The sequence below is a fragment of the Paramormyrops kingsleyae genome, chromosome 19, assembly GCF_048594095.1.
Source record: "Paramormyrops kingsleyae isolate MSU_618 chromosome 19, PKINGS_0.4, whole genome shotgun sequence".
Lineage (NCBI taxonomy): Eukaryota > Metazoa > Chordata > Actinopteri > Osteoglossiformes > Mormyridae > Paramormyrops > Paramormyrops kingsleyae.
The window spans coordinates 14,492,496-14,509,986 of NC_132815.1; the positions used below are offsets into that span (position 1 = coordinate 14,492,496).

The window sequence follows — 17,491 nt, forward strand, 5'->3', positions numbered from 1 at the left end:
TAATGGGCTCCCAAACCTTTCAGCCCAGGACCCCCAAAATAATAGTGCTGGGGTTAGGGGTATCCCACTGTAGATCAAGTGTTTGCGGTTACAGTTACAAATTATTAAAACATGCTCTGGAAATCATCGTATGGCCCGCATTTTGGAAATCTGAGGTCAATCAGTGAGTCAGTGGGTGTTTCTGAATATGCATACCTGACCGTACTAGTGTTTTACCTCATCTTCCACTGCCAAAGACCAGTTCCAGTACTCAAGAACAGGAGTACAGGGGATGGTAAAAATCCCCGGATGTCGTTCTTGTCCCGTCACAAATATGAAGAATACAGCAGTTGCATCCCCGTCGAACGAGACCAAGCCCATGATTCATTGTGTTCTTGGACAGCAATCCTTGGCAATCCTGCCAAGACCACAAGTACGATCTTTGCGTTCTTGGTAATGAGAAATATTCAGGGAATCAGAGACTTAGACCATGTAGTTGTCATCTGTGACAGCCCCCTTTTGAGTGTATTTTTTAATGTTTGATATATTGAGTTTTTATGGGTGTAATAAACGCATTGTATAATAATTAATAAAGCTTCCAGTTGAGTTTAAAGGATATTTAAACAGAATGGGAAATAATTCACTCGTTATAATGCGTTATTCTTAATACATTATTATTTTTGCAGATCTGTGTATCTCCATCCTCTGAACGACTGTTTTTCCTCAGCCCCTGAAGTCGTGCTCTCAAGGGCGGGGGGGGAGGCTGGGTCTCCTGCGCAGCCGCAACGTCGTGATCTCAGATGCGGGGATGGGGTGGTGGGGGCGGCTCGCCTGCGCAGACACTGATGTCGTACAGTTACAGTATCCTCAACGGCGCCGGTGGGGGTTAGCTCGCCTGCGCAGACACTGACGTCGGGCTCTTGGGAGCAGGGGGCGTAGCTCGCCTGCACAGACCCTGACGTCGTGCTTAAACGGGAGGGGCGCAGCTGCAGCTAGCGGCCGCAGAGGGGTGCGAGCGGACCCCGCGGCGGGGACCACCATCGGGCGGGTTCGGCGGCAGCCTGACCGATACCCCAGCGCTGGGCGAAGCCGCAGGCCGGCGCATGGGATCGGCTGCTGAAGGACAATGCACTGGGGTGTTGGTCTCGCCGCCTCCAGGTCGTGTGTAGTTGATCTGGGCCGGAATCAGAGCTTCTCCTTGGGATTCAGTGGCTCCGATGAGCAGTACTCGTTTTATGGGTGCATCATCGCCTTCCCTCTGCAGGACCACGGCGGGATGATGGCAGGGCTGGGCTCGGACTCCTGGTGGAGGAAGACGCTGTATGTGACCGGCGGCGCCTTGCTGGCCGCGGCCGCATACCTGCTGCATGAGTTACTGGCGATCCGGTAGGATCCCTTCCGCCCCGTCTGCATCACGCACTGATACATACATGTGCATTTTCCTGCGGGGCTCCATCCCTCTGCGTCAGCGTCCTTGTTGTTTTGCTTTTCATCTTAACCGTAGTTGGGTGGGGTGCAGGGATGCTGAAATGCTTGAAAACATGGAGTCGGTGCTTTGTGATGTAACTGCCCTTACAGAGAGGCTAATCTGTATCGGTGCAGATGTGGATCAAAGTGCATTATTCAGGCTGCAGGGTCGCAACGCCGGTGCGCACAGTGCCCCAATCTTCAAGGACGTGGGGTTCCTTCGGCCCCGGGTTTCAGCGCCTGGTTACCCATAGGTGCCCTTATAATGACCTCTAAATTAATACATGCAAATGAAACGGTCCGCCTGATGAGACTGCCTCGTTAACGTTTTTAAGGCGAACCCTATCTTGGCGATCTGATGGTTAATTGACGGGTGAATAACTGGTGCACACCACCGGAAGCTTTATATGAACCTAATGACTCTGTACTGTATTGTACCGGCTGGGAAACACACCATGTTTTTCAAGAAAAGTCATACTTAGCATTTAGTAGATAACAAAGCTTTTAAAGGACTTTTGACGGATTAAGATCTTGCATATTTAACTGGTTTATTTTGGTGGAATAATGTCCTCATTATTATTATTGCTGTAGTTATTATTAGAATTGTTGTTGTTATTATTATTACTATTATTGTTGTTATTATTGTCATTATTATTACTATTATTGTTGTTATTATTGTTTTTATTATTGTTATTATTGTTATTGTTATTATTATTGTCATTATTATTATTATTGTTATTACAAACTGGACTGTATACCAGACTGGCCCTGTCACATTTTGGCACCACAGACCTGGGACAGTGGTAGAGTAAAACCTTGTTTTATACAGCTAGGTGTACGTGAGATAGGGGTGGATTGTGTTGTTCAGGACCAGTGCACGTTACGTGCTTTTATATGACTGACAAGTCATTCGTCCTATTCATGTAGTTCATGACTTGACATTTAGGATTAACTTGTTAGTGATATTTAAAATATATTTTCAAGTTGATTTAGGAATTCAGATGTATTAATTTTGATATTCACCTGGGTGGTGCAGACTCAGTGTGTTTGCTCCTCCTGTACTCTAGGAGGCACTGTGTCACTGTGCAGGGGTTATCACCCCAGCTGCAAAAATTGTGCTCCTGACAACAGGCAAAGTGCAGGTGCTCGACAGCTCTGAAGGGAGAAATTATGCAATGATAATGTTGCTCCAAGCAACCATCCTAATCAATTAGGCTAAACTGGAGTGTAAACTGACCAGTGTAGTTATTTTTTAGGTTTAGGATTGTATTTCAAAAGATATTTCATTTATATTTTTACTAATTATCACTGCATCAATTTACCACATATCCAGTTAAGAGTCTCAGGTCTAGGGCTTAATTGGTCCAGACCAGCTCAATTTACACAAAAATCTGTTCTTACACTGGGGCCTGAGGACTTGGGCCCAGTTTGATGCTTTGCTTTTTGCCCAGTACAGGACTGTGTGAGCTCAGTGTTCCCAGAGTGCTTTGTCTTCCACGCACCAGGTTCCCTCACACAATCCAAACACACATATTTGTGGTCAGACAGTAAGTCCTCGGCAGCACAGCACTGGGGTTGGGGCGTGACTGCATTAGTCATCGGCTTCCGTTCAATCCAGTGTATTTTTTATTTAGCGCCTTTCACATCACAGTCACCTCAAGGCTTTTGACAAAAGTGTGTGGCGATACTTCACTACCTTCATTTCGACACAATGGTGCAAGAAGCGGGAAAAAAGGGAAAGAAAGAAAGCCAGAAAACAACAAAGAAGAGGAACCAAAAACTCCTGAGTAAGGAGAATAAAAACCTCTGGGGGTTGGACTAGCTGTCCAACCTCCACGGGCAGGCGGACATTATAGAATACCAAGCAAATGAACTTGGTTCCTAACATGGGGCTGTTCAGAGACACCGATTCTGATGCGGGGATGTGAAATTTCACTATTAATACTGAGAGAACTTTCATTTAATTGCATTATTATAATATAGAGGCTCAGATCAATTGTATGTTTATATACACGTAGCTTTAGATGCTAGGAGTCCAGACAGCTTTTTGTATGAAGTAGACCGGGCAATGCAGCCTGCTGTCATGTGACTGCACATGTGTGAATATTGCCTTTCATCATTTCTAGGAAGGAGCAGGAGTTAGATTCCAAAGATGCCATCATCTTGCACCAATTCTCCAGGCCAAAAAGTGGAGCCCCTAGCCTTTCACCTTTCTGTCTGAAGATGGAAACCTACCTGCGTATGGTGGATCTGCCTTATCAGGTATGCCACCTACTCTGCTCTCCTCTTCCAGCAGTGGATTTCTAACACGTGTGGAACACGCGGGGCTCTAAGGTGGTGTATGTGTTCATGTAGGACATTTGTTGAACGTGCAAGGTTGCTAAGGAGTTGTATGATAGGGCAAGTGTGGAAAGTCGTTAAGGTATGTTTCGTGTTTCGGTGGCGCAGGTGTTAAGTAAGGACAGTTGTTCAATTGTTGTATGTGTTCAGCAGTGGATGTTTCTTTACGACAGCAGGTGAAGCAGAACTCCACCGAAAAGGGAAATAAAAAAGTAACATTCATATCATATAATCAAATAATATCATTTTAAAGCCAATATACAGTCACAATGACCATACCCATGTCAAACCACCTGTTCAAAAAATGTCTGACGAAGTATTGGGCAAAACAGCACCACTCAGGTTGATAAAAAGGACTTCTGTGAAGCAAAATATTTTCTGCTTCATTAAGCAAATAGACTTCATTATATTTCTTATCACTTTCTATTTAGTAGTTGATTGGATAGTTATGGAATATGACGGGATATAAACATAGCCAGTGAAGCGGTGCCTCATCTAGTCTTACCAATTATGTGCCCTCTTGTGTGTTCTCGACCAAAAGATGACTGACACACCTTTAACCATTCTGATGTTCAGCCATCAGGCCGGATAAACTCACTTGTTTGTCAATATTCCTTGTTGGTTTGTGGACAAGGAATTGGTATACTCTAACTGAAAGAGCCAAGAGTTAAAAATAATTTGATTTGTAAATACAATTTTTGTTAATTGTAGCAAATCCTGTGCATATAGTAATGTTAATTATTTATTCCGCTTTTTTATTGTGCAGAATAAACATGTCAGTCCAGTTGTGCACTTCAGTCTTTTGGTAAATGTGAGGATTCGTGTTTGCACCCATCCCATATATTACTGGATTGTCCTGTATTGAAAAATAAAATGGTATGATTTGTCACTATTTTTCGGATCATGTGATCGATCCACACCCCACAAATTTTTTTGCTGTGGACCTGAAGTGTGGCCTCTTTTATTTCTTCAGATTAAAAATGGCAACTCTAGTGAGAATTGATAGTTTCATCTAGGGCTGCAACTAATGATTATTTTGGTAGTATTTTTTGTCGATTAGTCACTTTTATTTTATGCCTGACTGTCTTGATGCCTGTGGCCTGTGCTTGCACATCCTGTTCTGGGCTCCAGTGCATGTCTTACCTCATCTGCTCACGTCTGTCCCCCTGTGAATGTCCCCCTGTGAATGTCCCCCTGGTGTGTCTGCATTAGGATGATTCAAATTTATAATAATCAAATTAAAATAACAACCAGTGAAACATATGAATTTGAAAATAATCAGATGTTTTTATATTAATGTGACCACCACAATAAAAAAGAAATACATTAAACAATACAAACTAAAGTGCACATTGGTGACACTGGTGTGTCTTAAAGTCCAAAAGTTTAAATAAAGCTTAGACTCAAATAAAATAAAACAATGTGTAAAAGATTCAGTTCAGGTTCTGTTTGTGACGCGTTGACAATACAAAATCCGCGTCGACGATTTCTTTTAGTCGACGTCGTCGATTACGCCGGCTAATCATTGCAGCCCTAGTTTCCTTGACGATGGTGTGCCTTTGTCTCCAGTTAGCCAAACAGAACCACGTGGTGAGGAAAAAAGGCTGATTATGGGCTTAGCTTGACAGGAACTAGCATTTAGGTGACGTGATGAGAGTGAAAACTCTGACAACAGACCTTTTTCAAACTTTGCAAACACATTGCTTGGGTGAAGATCTGGATGTGATCAAAATTTGAGACAAATCACACCAACATTAAAGCAGCGCCACACAGTGATAGCAAAGAGAAGGACAGCCTCAGGCACTTGATCTTGTTATTGCAATATCTCTGAAAGGTCTATACCTGTTCAAATTTTGAGGAATATTGCACCAAAACTGAAGATATGCCAGTCGGTGCCAGCAAAGGGAAGGGTGACTGCAGAAGACACGTGCCTTTGTGAAGAGAATAACTCTGACCTTATTACTCTATTTACTCAATTTGATCTTTGACGGATCATGTTACCACTTCGCAAAACATTATATGGATGAAGATGTTGAATAAGGGGGCAGTAAAGGTGTTGTGTATGTTCAGGTAGTACAGATTCTGAGCCTGCAGGGCTGTTTAAATGTTATATGTGTTCAGGTAGTGTGGGTGTTAAGTATGGAGGGTTGTTAAGCTGTCACATGTATTCAGGTAGCGAGGGATGTACATTTTTTTGTTTGTGATCAGGCAGCAGAGATAATGGACCTGTATCACAAATGAGATTTGCTGGTTAGCTAGATAACTTGTCAGATTTAAGGTATCCCAATTTAAATGACTTTATCTTATTTCACTTACATTTTGCCCGGACTACCTTAAATTAGAGGTGGGCGATAAATCGATTTTATCGATTAATTCGAATTTACAGTTCAGGACGATGTGTTTTTATGAAAATCGATTTTATTACTGTACTTATTTTACACGCGAGCTCCAAAAGCGGAACTAATGCGACGCACCGTTCTTCACGAGTAAATTAGCGCGGCGCACCCAAACACTGTAGTGGATTCACAAACAACATGGCAATTAAATGGTTCGGTTTTGCGCCGTCGGACACTGTCACAGACCAAACAAGTCCTTGTTGCAAAGTCTGTTTAAAAACTTGAAACCAAAGGAAGCAGCACGACAAATTTATTCCAGCACCTAAAGCAAAGGCACACAGCGGAGTGGGAGAAGTGCAGCTCCCAGCGAAATTAAAATACCCGCAGCACCAGCACAACATCCAAAATTAAGCAAGCAACCGTCCCTGACACGTTTTCGAACTGTGTGCCATATGATAAGAATGAGGCACAGTGGAAGGCGATAAACACTGTCGCGATGTATATTGCAAAAGACACGGTGTCCATACATACTGTGGAAAAGCCGGGATTCATTAACATGCTAAAAGTTTTTACAAGTTTCTAAAAGTGTTTACAATGGTGTGGTCTGCCATCTCACTTACAAGCATATTTTTTTGGCTTGTCAGATTGCACTTTAACTCTAAAGTAAAAAAAAATCAAAATGAAGTTAAAACTTGTTTTGAACCATTTATTTGTCATCTATAGTTTGATTTTGAGTAGGGGATTGGGAAAATCGATTAAAATCGAAAATCGGATTTATTGTGAAAAAAAATCGGAGATTTTATTTTTAGGCCATATCGCCCAGCTCTACCTTAAATCCAACAAAAAATACCCAGCTAAGAAGGTAATCCTGATTCATGATACAGGCAGAATGAGTATGGAGGGCTAATAAAGTGTTGTATGTACTGAGGTTGTGTAGATGTTAAATATGGAGGGTTGTTCAATTATTGTATGTATTTAAATAGTACTGATGTTGAATATGGAGGTGTGGTCGTGTTATATGTGATCATGTAGTGGGGATGTTGAGTATGAGGATTGTTAAGGTATCACAGACGATGAGTATAGAGGTTTGTTAAGGTATTGAATATGTTCAGGTATCACAGACGATGAGTGTAGAGGTTTGTTAAGGTATTGAATATGTTCAGGTATCACAGACGATGAGTATAGAGGTTTGTTAAGGTATTGAATATGTTCAGGTATCACAGACGATGAGTATAGAGGTTTGTTAAGGTATTGAATATGTTCAGGCAGTGTAGATATTATTCACTGGTATTGTTGTTACTCGTTGCATAAATACAAACGCTGTTGTGGACAGCTAGTGACAGGTGATGTGCATCAGGGGTTGTGTAGGGAACACATGAATGTCAAATTAGCTTAATCTGCAGATGCTCTCTTCTGTGGGTGCTCTTCTGAGCGCATGATGGTGACTGTGAGGAACTTCAGAAGGAGCTGTGTTGTGTGATGCTCTCTTTACTCCTGGTCGCTGTGCCCACGAGGCTGCTCATGTCCCTGCAGAATTACTTTGACGGGAAGCTGTCCCCTCAAGGCCAGATGCCTTGGATCGAGTACAACCATGAAGAGGTGTCAGGAACTGAGTTCATCATCGACTTCCTGGAGGAGAAGCTGGGCGTGGACCTTAACAAGAGCCTGAACCCCCAGGAGAGGGCCGTGTCCCGTGCCATCACCAAGATGGTGGAGGAGCACTTCTACTGGTGAGCTGGGGGGCAAAGCTTTTCTGTTCATTTTATTTCTTTATTCTTTGTGGAATATGCTGATGCCTTGAACTATATCCATTTTACATCATCTCATTAGCAGTAAGGGCCATCGTGGAACCCTCCCCGCCCCCTAAACACAGGTAGGGTGGAAAGGTCCAGCTGCTGCTCGATTAAGCATTAGGGATCCACCCCTAAACACAGGCAGGATGGAAAGGTCCAGCTGCTGCTCGATTAAGCATTAGAGTGCCGTCATTTAAGCTTGGTGTGATTGTTGGTGGTTTCAGTATCTCAGGAGTCTCGTGTCTGGAGTTCAAAATCATGGTGCAATAAACCAAAAGTCAGTGGCTGTTCTGTTGTTCAAAACACCTTGTTATTGAGTGTCGGAGGGGAACGGCCAGACTGATTACAGCTAACAGGAATGCCCCAAGTACAGAAATAACAGCTCAGTAAATCCTAAGAACCTAAGAACAAGTAGACAAGGCTAAATTGGGCGTGTGATCACCGAAAGTGCACTGCGTGTATGTAGGTAGGAAAATCCTAGTACCCCTCAAAAATATAGAATTGATGAAGATCAGAAGGATACTTTGTAAAATAAGATTCAGACCGGAACCCAAATCCCCATATGGGTTAATAACCAATCAACGTTCCCCTTGACTGTTGGTTTGAAAAGCCCCATGCATACTGCAGAATATGCGCATTTCATCGTCCATGTTGTGGAAAAGCATTTGTGTCAATCCTTTGAGTTTCTGAATGAAAGGTTCAATTAAATCAAACATTTCCATTCTCAAGCGGGGAAGATGATAGCAGAAACTGTAATTATACTGCAGTCTTTTTAATTAAATGTTTAATAAAAATTACATGTAATACATTTTCCCTTCTGCAGAAATGCTACTTTTTATCTACATACTTTACTTATTACCTAGCAAGTTTGTAAAGAGATGTTGCTCCAGTGATTGCATTAACAGTAAGCACCAACATAATTAAGCAGTCAAATGGTTTTGTTTTTCAGTACCAAATGAATATTATGTGGCTTGTATTATTGAGTATGTGTGTTATATATCTATGTCTGCAGATGAGTGTATAGATTCAATGATAATTGGAGTTTCCAGGAGTGTGTGTGATGGAGTGAGAATCGCTTTTGACTTGATTATGTTTGTGGGATGGAGTGATTATCGGTTTCGACATGTTTATGTGTGTGATGTGGAGTGAAAATTGGTTTCCACATATTTATGTGGATGTGAGGTAGGGAAAACAAGTATTGACATATTTATGTCTGTTTGAGATGTGTGAAATGGAATGAAAATCAGCATTGGTGTATTTGTGTGTGAGATGGAGTGAATATAGACATTGACATATTAATGTGTGTGCAAGATGGAGTGAATATAGATATTGACAAATTAATGCATGTCACAAGGAGTGAAAATCAGCATTGATGTATTTTTGCGTGTAAGATCAGCATGGCGGATGCATAGTGTTTTGTATGTCTGGATGTAGGACCATCGCATACTGCCAGTGGGTGGACAACCTGGAAGAGACTCAGAAAATGCTGGCGGTTACTGGGCCGCTAAGTGACCTCCTGAAGTGGATCTTGAGTCACCTGACCGGTGGCATCGTGAGGCGGGAGATGTATGGTCATGGTATTGGACGCTTCTCTAAGGAGGAGGTCTACACCCTGATGGAGAAGGACATGCGGACGCTGGCCACACTGCTGGGTGGGTGAGGGGTGTGGTATGACTGTGGGGATTATATGCATCAGCCTGGGTACGAGTGTGAGCATGAGTATGCAGGCAGGAGGGGTTTGAGTGTAGGGGCGGGGCATGAATGTATGCAGGTGTTGGGGCGGGGCATGAATGTATGCAGGTGTTGGGGCGGGGCATGAATCTATGCAGGTGTTGGGGTGGGGCATGAATGTATGCAGGTGGGGGTTTGATTGCGGGGGCGGGGCATGAATGTATGCAGGTGGGGGTTTGATAGCAGGGGCGGGGCATGAATGTATGCAGGTGTTGGGGCGGGGCATGAATGTATGCAGGTGTTAGGGCAGGGCATGAATGTATGCAGGTGGGGGTTTGATAGCAGGGGCAGGGCATGAATGTATGCAGGTGGGGGTTTGATTGTGGGGGCGGGGCATGAATGTATGCAGGTGTTGGGGCGGGGCATGAATGTATGCAGGTGGGGGTTTGATTGTGGGGGCGGGGCATGAATGTATGCAGGTGTTGGGGCGAGGCATGAATGTATGCAGGTGGGGGTTTGACTGTGAGGGTGGGGCATTAATTATGCAGGTGGGGGGTAAGAGCAGGGCATTATTGTGTGGATAGGGTAATAGTTGTCTAGTGGTGGTTTCTGGGGATACATTCAGGCCATCAATGAAAATTGCTGTTATTACCCATTTTCCAGGAGAAAAAAAGTACATCATGGGACCAAAACTGTCAACGCTAGACGCCACTGTGTTCGGCCACCTCGCCCAGGCCATGTGGACACTGCCTGGCACGCGGCCAGAACGGCTCATTAAAGGTGACGTAGCCGCTCGCTACCTTCTGTCACTATCTCACAGAAAAAGCCACGCAGCACATGTTACAGCAGCATATACACTAAAACTGGAATAGTACAGAAGAGTACAGCACTTGCGCAAGAATGACATGCAAATTTGTGAAGTGTTCTGTATTTGGGGGTGGTGTGTAGTTCCGCAGGTTAGCATCACTGTGTCTGGGTTAGTTAGTGTTTCAAATCTCAGGGTTGGCAGAGAGATCTCACTGTTGGGCACTTAAGTAAGGCCCTTAACCCCCAGTTCCTCCAGTGACTGTCTGACCCTGTATTGCTTTGGATAAAAGTGTCCGCTGAAGATCTAAAAATGCACTTAATTTCAAATGCATTATTGATCACTATGAAATCCATCCTAACCAGTCCGTCCATCCTAACCAGTTATCCTGGGTGTGATTGTGAATCATGATGGAAATGTCTGTCAACATTACTTAGACCAAGAAGCATGCACAGAGATAATAAAAAAACGCCAGGAAACATTGAAAGCATGTCACTTACAATGTGGCTGTGCATCTGTGAAGTCAGGTGAGCTCCACTAGGTGGCACTGTCGTACAGTACAGTGGCAAGAAAATGGGGGCAGTATGTAGATATCACAGATGGTATTGGCAGCAAAAGAAAGACATTAGTGTAGGATGTATTGAGAATTTATAAACAAGTGCCTCCCAGATCTTTAAATGCACAGATGTGGTTGAAGCACATTGTTAGCTTGACGTTTTGGTATTGCGGAGTGTGGCTTCTGCTCTCGTGCCAAACGGTAGGTAACCTGTCCCCTCTCCGCAGGCGAGCTCATTAACCTGGCCATGTATTGCGAGCGGATCCGTCGTAAGTTCTGGCCCGAGTGGTACGTGGACATTGACGACTTCTATTACGACGGCTCGAGCGAATCCAGCGCCTCACCATCCAGACTGCTGGATTTTAGCCTGTACTCCCGGACCGAGACCTTCGGGGAAGAGGTGTCCGGGAACAGCCTGCCCGACTCGCACTCACCCGACACGGACGGCACCGGCCACTCGCTCTTCGACTCTGAGCTGGACTCGGAGGCCTCTGACCACGAGGCGCTGAAATGTTAACCCTGGGCCGAGACTGGACGTTCTGAAGTTCTCTCCAAAGCCCGGATGACGTTGGCGACGGTGTTGTCTCGCCGTCCCCTGGGTGGACTCAGCGCATGGACAGCTTCAGCCGCGTGGAGACGCGTCCTCACAGCACGTCCCAGATGCTGCATGCCCACCCCGCCAGGTTTTAGATCGCTGCTAATGGGAAAATGTACATACATGTAGCGTGGACCTCGTAGAAGAAGTAGAGCTGAAACGTCACAGAGGAAGGGAGGTCCAGAGATCCCACCGTGGCTGATCCTCCTAGCCCTACGGGCTAATTGTGGGAGTTTTATGTTCTGAGGGCAGAAGGAAAAATGATTGGTTCAGAGAGATAACCAGTCAGATTATAGAGGAGGTGGGCCCAAGAGATCTGATTGGTTGGTCCTGCCTCTTCTAGTTGCTTGGACCCACCTCCTCTACACTCTGATTGGTTATTCTTCTGAACCAATCATTTTTCCATCAAGTAAAACTCCCATGAACCCCCTCCCTCCACAGAGCTGTGTTCCTCAGTAACCCTGCTCATCATTGCATCGTTACGCATGCTCAGATTTCACGTTTGTGTGATACGTAGATTTTCTTTAAACTCTACTCACCCTACTAGGGTTTCTAGAGCTTTCTATAGTGTCGGCACACTGTCAGAATGATCTGATGCTTTGGTTCGGGCGTTGGGTCAGACATACCTCATTGGTGCAGGGCCCAGTCAAACCTGGACCCTCTGGCACAGCTGCCTGCCTGAACCACGCAGTCGGCATTCTGCCAGAACCAGCGGCATCGTGGGTGGGCCTGGAGCGTCGCTGAATGTCTGTCATGTTTGGTCCCCTGGTGTTCCCAGTGCGTGCTGTGGCCCCTACTCTGGCTGCTCTGCGTATGCGTGTCTGTCTGTGTGTATCTGCGTGTGCGTACACACCCCCTTTTTGCATGTCTTCACACAACCCTATACGTCTTCAGAAACCCACGAATCTCCTACTAAGGTACAGCAAACTAATGATTTATTCATTATTTCATTATATTTTTACACCTTATTTGATCTCTGGGAGAAAAAAAAAATTATGATTTTTACACCAAATAGCATTTCTGTTGAAATTGTGCCCGGCGGAGTAAAAATATTTACGGGTTTCTCAGGTAGATGGGAAAATGCTGGTCAGCTAGCATGCTGTGTTTATAAAGACGTGGCAAACCTTTAACGGGGACACAGCCAGCAGCGCCCCCTGGGGGCACTGCTCACATCTGCTCCTCGAGGGTGAAGACTGAAGTGTATCTCTTTCTTTCTGTGCAAGAAATCACATTCCTCCTGTAGCTGGATTTTATTTTAAACCACGGAGTGGTGTTTCTCTTTTGACAGACTCTGTCGATTACCATGTCATTTGAGTACATCTTCATGTCCATCTTTGACCCTTGGCTGTTACTCCTGTAAATTTTGCGTGATCTGTGTAAGATGTTATAGCATTGTGACGATATTCATTGTGAATCTGACTACCTGCCCCAACCACAATGCTCTCGCGACGAAAACTGAAGGATTCTGGGTAATGATATCTCACTGTGTCATCTGTACAGTTACCATGTGTGGGCGGCAGAGTACCGATCTTGGCATCTCAGAGAGCCTGTGGTCCAGGCAGTAGGTGGTGTTTTGGTTGGGGGTTTCGACTGGAATTCAGGGACACCCCCCCTTGATCTGCTGCATGTTCCACGCATACCGCTATCCCTGAATGTGGAAACACGATGGAAAAGCATCAGCGAGCTGCAGCGCTCAAGGGTCAGAGGTCATCTGGACTTGTGCTGTGTCATCTCCTTGTACATATCAATACTGTTTTTTAAGCCATATTACAGAATTAATGTTGTGTACATTGACTGCCCCATGGACTGAGAGTTATGCTGTAATGCACGGATGTGCAGAGCTGTACATGAAGTGAACCCCGTTAAAGATGATGTACAGACGACGCCCTATGAATGTACCCTAACTACAGGCAAGTGACTTTCCTCATAGTAATTATTTAATTAAATATAGCTGTGACAATTTTACCCAGAATGCAGTGTTTTGCTAATGTCTCGGCATCCGAAACACCCATTCCCACTTATTAACACTGATTAACCAAGATTTTCTGGTCAGTCTAGTGCACATATAACCCATAAGGTGATTATAATGATCTTTCTATTCATTTTAATCTGCTGGGATATGGTTATTGACTGAGTCTATAGTTATTTATATCTAGATGTCTGCTAGGGCTTTGGCCAAGTGTCCTAGTTCAAACTCCAGGAAGCACTACCTGACCTGCTCCAGTACAATCCCCAGTGTTACACTGTGGGTCACTCTACATGATGTGATGGTCTGCATTACTCTGTGGGTCACTCTACATGATGTGATGGTCTGCATTACTCTGTGGGTCACTCTACATGATGTGATGGTCTGCATTACTCTGTGGGTCACTCTACATGATGTGATGGTCTGCATTACTCTGTAGGTCACTCTACATGATGTGGCAGTCTGTCACTCTGTGGGTCACTCTACATGATGTGATGGTATGCATTACTCTGTAGGTCACTCTACATGATGTGGCAGTCTGTCACTCTGTGGGTCACTCTACATGATGTGATGGTGTGTATTACTTTGTGGGTCACTCTATAAGAACACACAGCAAGCCAAGTAGCTGTACACAGAACTGCGTGAGCGGTGTGATGATGTCATCATGTAACTCTCTCTGTTACGCTGCAATATGTTAAATCATTACTTTGACCATATCAGGCATACAGTGAGTGACTGTACGTAATTGTGAGCAATGCAGCGAGTGATGACCGCACCTGTGCATGTGTTCCTGCACCCGCACCCCATCCATGCGAGAGGTGCCGTGCTTCATGATCACACATTCAGGCTCTTTTCTCTACCCACTAATTCCGCAGACAGCCCACTGATGCTCTCCTCCGGCAGTAATCGGTGACGCCGGGCAGACTTGAACAGAGTGCCGCAATTCCCCCTCTCTGCTGCCCTCGTTGTGAACGGGACGTTGGCAGGACCTCCTGAAACTGTATATCAGGGCACTGGATTCCAAGTCCTGATCCAGCCCGTCGTCAGCACACGCAGGGTGAACAGCTCATGTCGTACTCTAGCCTTTAGAAATAGGAGAAGCTGAGAGGGGCCAGCCAGGCCGCAGGCAGACGCGGAGAACGTGGGTCTGTTATGGGAGAGGCGCGTGCTGGGGACAGAGGACCGCTTCTGCTTCTGGATGCCAACAATGGCAGGGGGGGGTTTGTTGGCAGGGGCATGTCGGCACTACAGATAGCTAAACCGGGCAGCCCAGGTCCATTTCAGCTGGGAATAACTGGGGATTTAAATCACCTCTATTATCCCCCACCGCCACCCCCCCCCCCGAGGGCTGGCCAGCGCAGCGACGTGTGTCGGGGGTGAGCCTTACGGCCAGTGAACGTGTAATAAAGGAAGCGATTATCACAGCGGGCACAGCGCCGAGGGCCCGGCCTCAAACCAGCATTTCCCTCCGTATGGTGGTTCGCCCGCCTTAGCCTCCTTCAGATGTATTACAATGGACATTCATTATAATGTTACACCACACAGCCAGTGGTATCCCTATACCCTATTGGATGAGGCGCAGTCTCCGCGGGGTGTGGTGGATTTCCATGGCAACCACTTCCATTGCTACCCGGGACTGCTGTCATTAATGTCTTAGTGTGCCATTGCTGGCTGAGGCTTCTCCATATAAGGGTGAAGTATGGCTCAGTGGGATTGGACGCTGTACCTGTAAGCATAATTCTGCTGATCCAGATCCCGTGGTCAGGAGAGTGATTGCACCATTGAGCCCTTGATGAAGGCCAACCCCACTTGCTGTTGGTTTGTATAAAATCACCTGTAAAGTAAATAAGCAGGAATTTCGTATTATTTCATTAAAGCATAATGCACCCATTTGGACTAATGCGATACAGGCACACAGGAACATGCACACAGGAACATGCACACAGGAACATGCACACAGGAACATGCACACACGAACATGCACACACGAACATGTACACACGAACATGCACACAAACTGCCCTGTCTCACTTTCACAGAAACTCCCAGTACATGCAGGACCTTCATTTCAATGTTTCTTGTAATTGCTTCCACGCACAATCATTACCTGAAGTGCTGGCTTTTTCAGAAGGGTAAACGTTAGATGGCACCATGGAAATGTGGTGGGGGGCAGGGGAGATCAGGGTGGGGAGAGGTGCCTGTCCATGATCCCCGTCCCTGCGTGGAGATGGATGCTGGAATTTGGAACTCACTGGCGTAACCAAATCTGTAATCTAACGGGAAGCTCGACAGTTTCAGAGCTCATTAAAGCCCTAGTTACTTACAGTTATGCTGCACCTAAAACAACTGCATATTTCACAAACACCAAACTGCATTCAAAGTAACAGATTCTGTTTAGTGAACTGGCAGTGTGAGTTACTCTAAGGACGAGCTGCAGTGTATCAGCTTCCTGACTCTGCTCTGCTCTGGTGAGGGCAGCTTACACTGTGTAATAAGAGGAATGACACTGAGAGTCAGTATGAGTCAGACAACTGATGGTGAGTCATTCAGAATTTAAATAAGTGCCAAGCCAGCCCATGAATTAATATACATGAAAAACAGCAGAACTGCACAGACCTGTCCTATAAAGAGTAAGACCATGTACCCGTGTGACACACTGTGGATGTACGTACCCGTGTGAGACACCCTGTGGATGTACGTACTCGTGTGACACCCTGTGGATGTACGTACCCGTGTGAGACACCCTGTGGATGTACGTACCCGTGTGACACCCTGTGGATGTACGTACCCGTGTGAGACACCCTGTGGCTGTACGTACCCGTGTGAGACACCCTGTGGCTGTACGTAGCCGTGTGAGACACCCTGTGGATGTACGTACCCGTGTGACACCCTGTGGATGTCCGTACCCGTGTGACACCCTGTGGCTGTACGTAGCCGTGTGAGACACCCCGTGGATGTACGTACCCGTGTGACACCCCGTGGATGTACGTACCCGTGTGAGACACCCCGTGGATGTACGTACCCGTGTGACACCCCGTGGATGTACGTACCCGTGTGAGACACCCCGTGGATGTACGTACCCGTGTGAGACACCCCGTGGATGTACGTACCCGTGTGACACCCCGTGGATGTACGTACCCGTGTGAGACACCCCGTGGCTGTACGTACCCGTGTGAGACACCCCGTGGATGTACGTACCCGTGTGAGACACCCCGTGGATGTACGTACCCGTGTGAGACACCCCGTGGATGTACGTACCCGTGTGAGACACCCCGTGGATGTACGTACCCGTGTGAGACACCCCGTGGCTGTACGTACCCGTGTGAGACACCCCGTGGATGTACGTACCCGTGTGAGACACCCCGTGGATGTACGTACCCGTGTGAGACACCCCGTGGATGTACGTACCCGTGTGAGACACCCCGTGGATGTACGTACCCGTGTGAGACACCCCGTGGATGTACGTACCCGTGTGAGACACCCCGTGGATGTTCGTACCCGTGTGAGACACCCTGTGGCTGTTCGTACCCGTGTGAGACACCCTGTGGATGTTCGTACCCGTGTGAGACACCCTGTGGATGTTCGTACCCGTGTGAGACACCCCGTGGATGTACGTACCCGTGTGAGACACCCCGTGGATGTTCGTACCCGTGTGAGACACCCTGTGGCTGTTCGTACCCGTGTGAGACACCCTGTGGATGTACGTACCCGTGTGAGACACCCTGTGGCTGTACGTACCCGTGTGAGACACCCCGTGGATGTACGTACCCGTGTGAGACACCCTGTGGCTGTACGTACCCGTGTGAGACACCCCGTGGATGTACGTACCCGTGTGAGACACCCCGTGGATGTTCGTACCCGTGTGAGACACCCTGTGGCTGTTCGTACCCGTGTGAGACACCCTGTGGATGTTCGTACCCGTGTGAGACACCCTGTGGATGTTCGTACCCGTGTGAGACACCCCGTGGATGTACGTACCCGTG

The 17,491-nt window shown here is 46.3% G+C and overlaps 1 protein-coding gene and 1 pseudogene across 3 annotated transcripts; both read left to right on the forward strand.

The window, feature by feature from the left end:
- The first annotated feature begins 778 nt into the window (after positions 1 to 778).
- faxca (failed axon connections homolog, metaxin like GST domain containing a) lies at positions 779 to 13,507 on the forward strand. Of its 3 annotated transcripts, XM_023826584.2 has the most exons (7): positions 781 to 1,140; positions 1,244 to 1,365; positions 3,573 to 3,708; positions 7,656 to 7,852; positions 9,350 to 9,567; positions 10,250 to 10,366; positions 11,175 to 13,507. In XM_023826584.2, exons 2-7 carry the CDS (start codon positions 1,256 to 1,258, stop codon positions 11,462 to 11,464), a joined length of 1,068 nt encoding a protein of 355 aa, XP_023682352.2. In that variant the 5' UTR covers positions 781 to 1,140; positions 1,244 to 1,255; the 3' UTR covers positions 11,465 to 13,507. The 3 variants fall into 3 exon arrangements, with proteins under 3 accessions (XP_023682351.2, XP_023682352.2, XP_072558693.1); XM_023826583.2 differs by having other exon boundaries at positions 779 to 1,365; XM_072702592.1 differs by lacking the exons at positions 781 to 1,140; positions 1,244 to 1,365 and adding an exon at positions 3,013 to 3,233.
- Positions 10,424 to 10,521, forward strand: LOC111851575 (U6 spliceosomal RNA; annotated as a pseudogene).
- Positions 13,508 to 17,491: the final 3,984 nt, after the last annotated feature.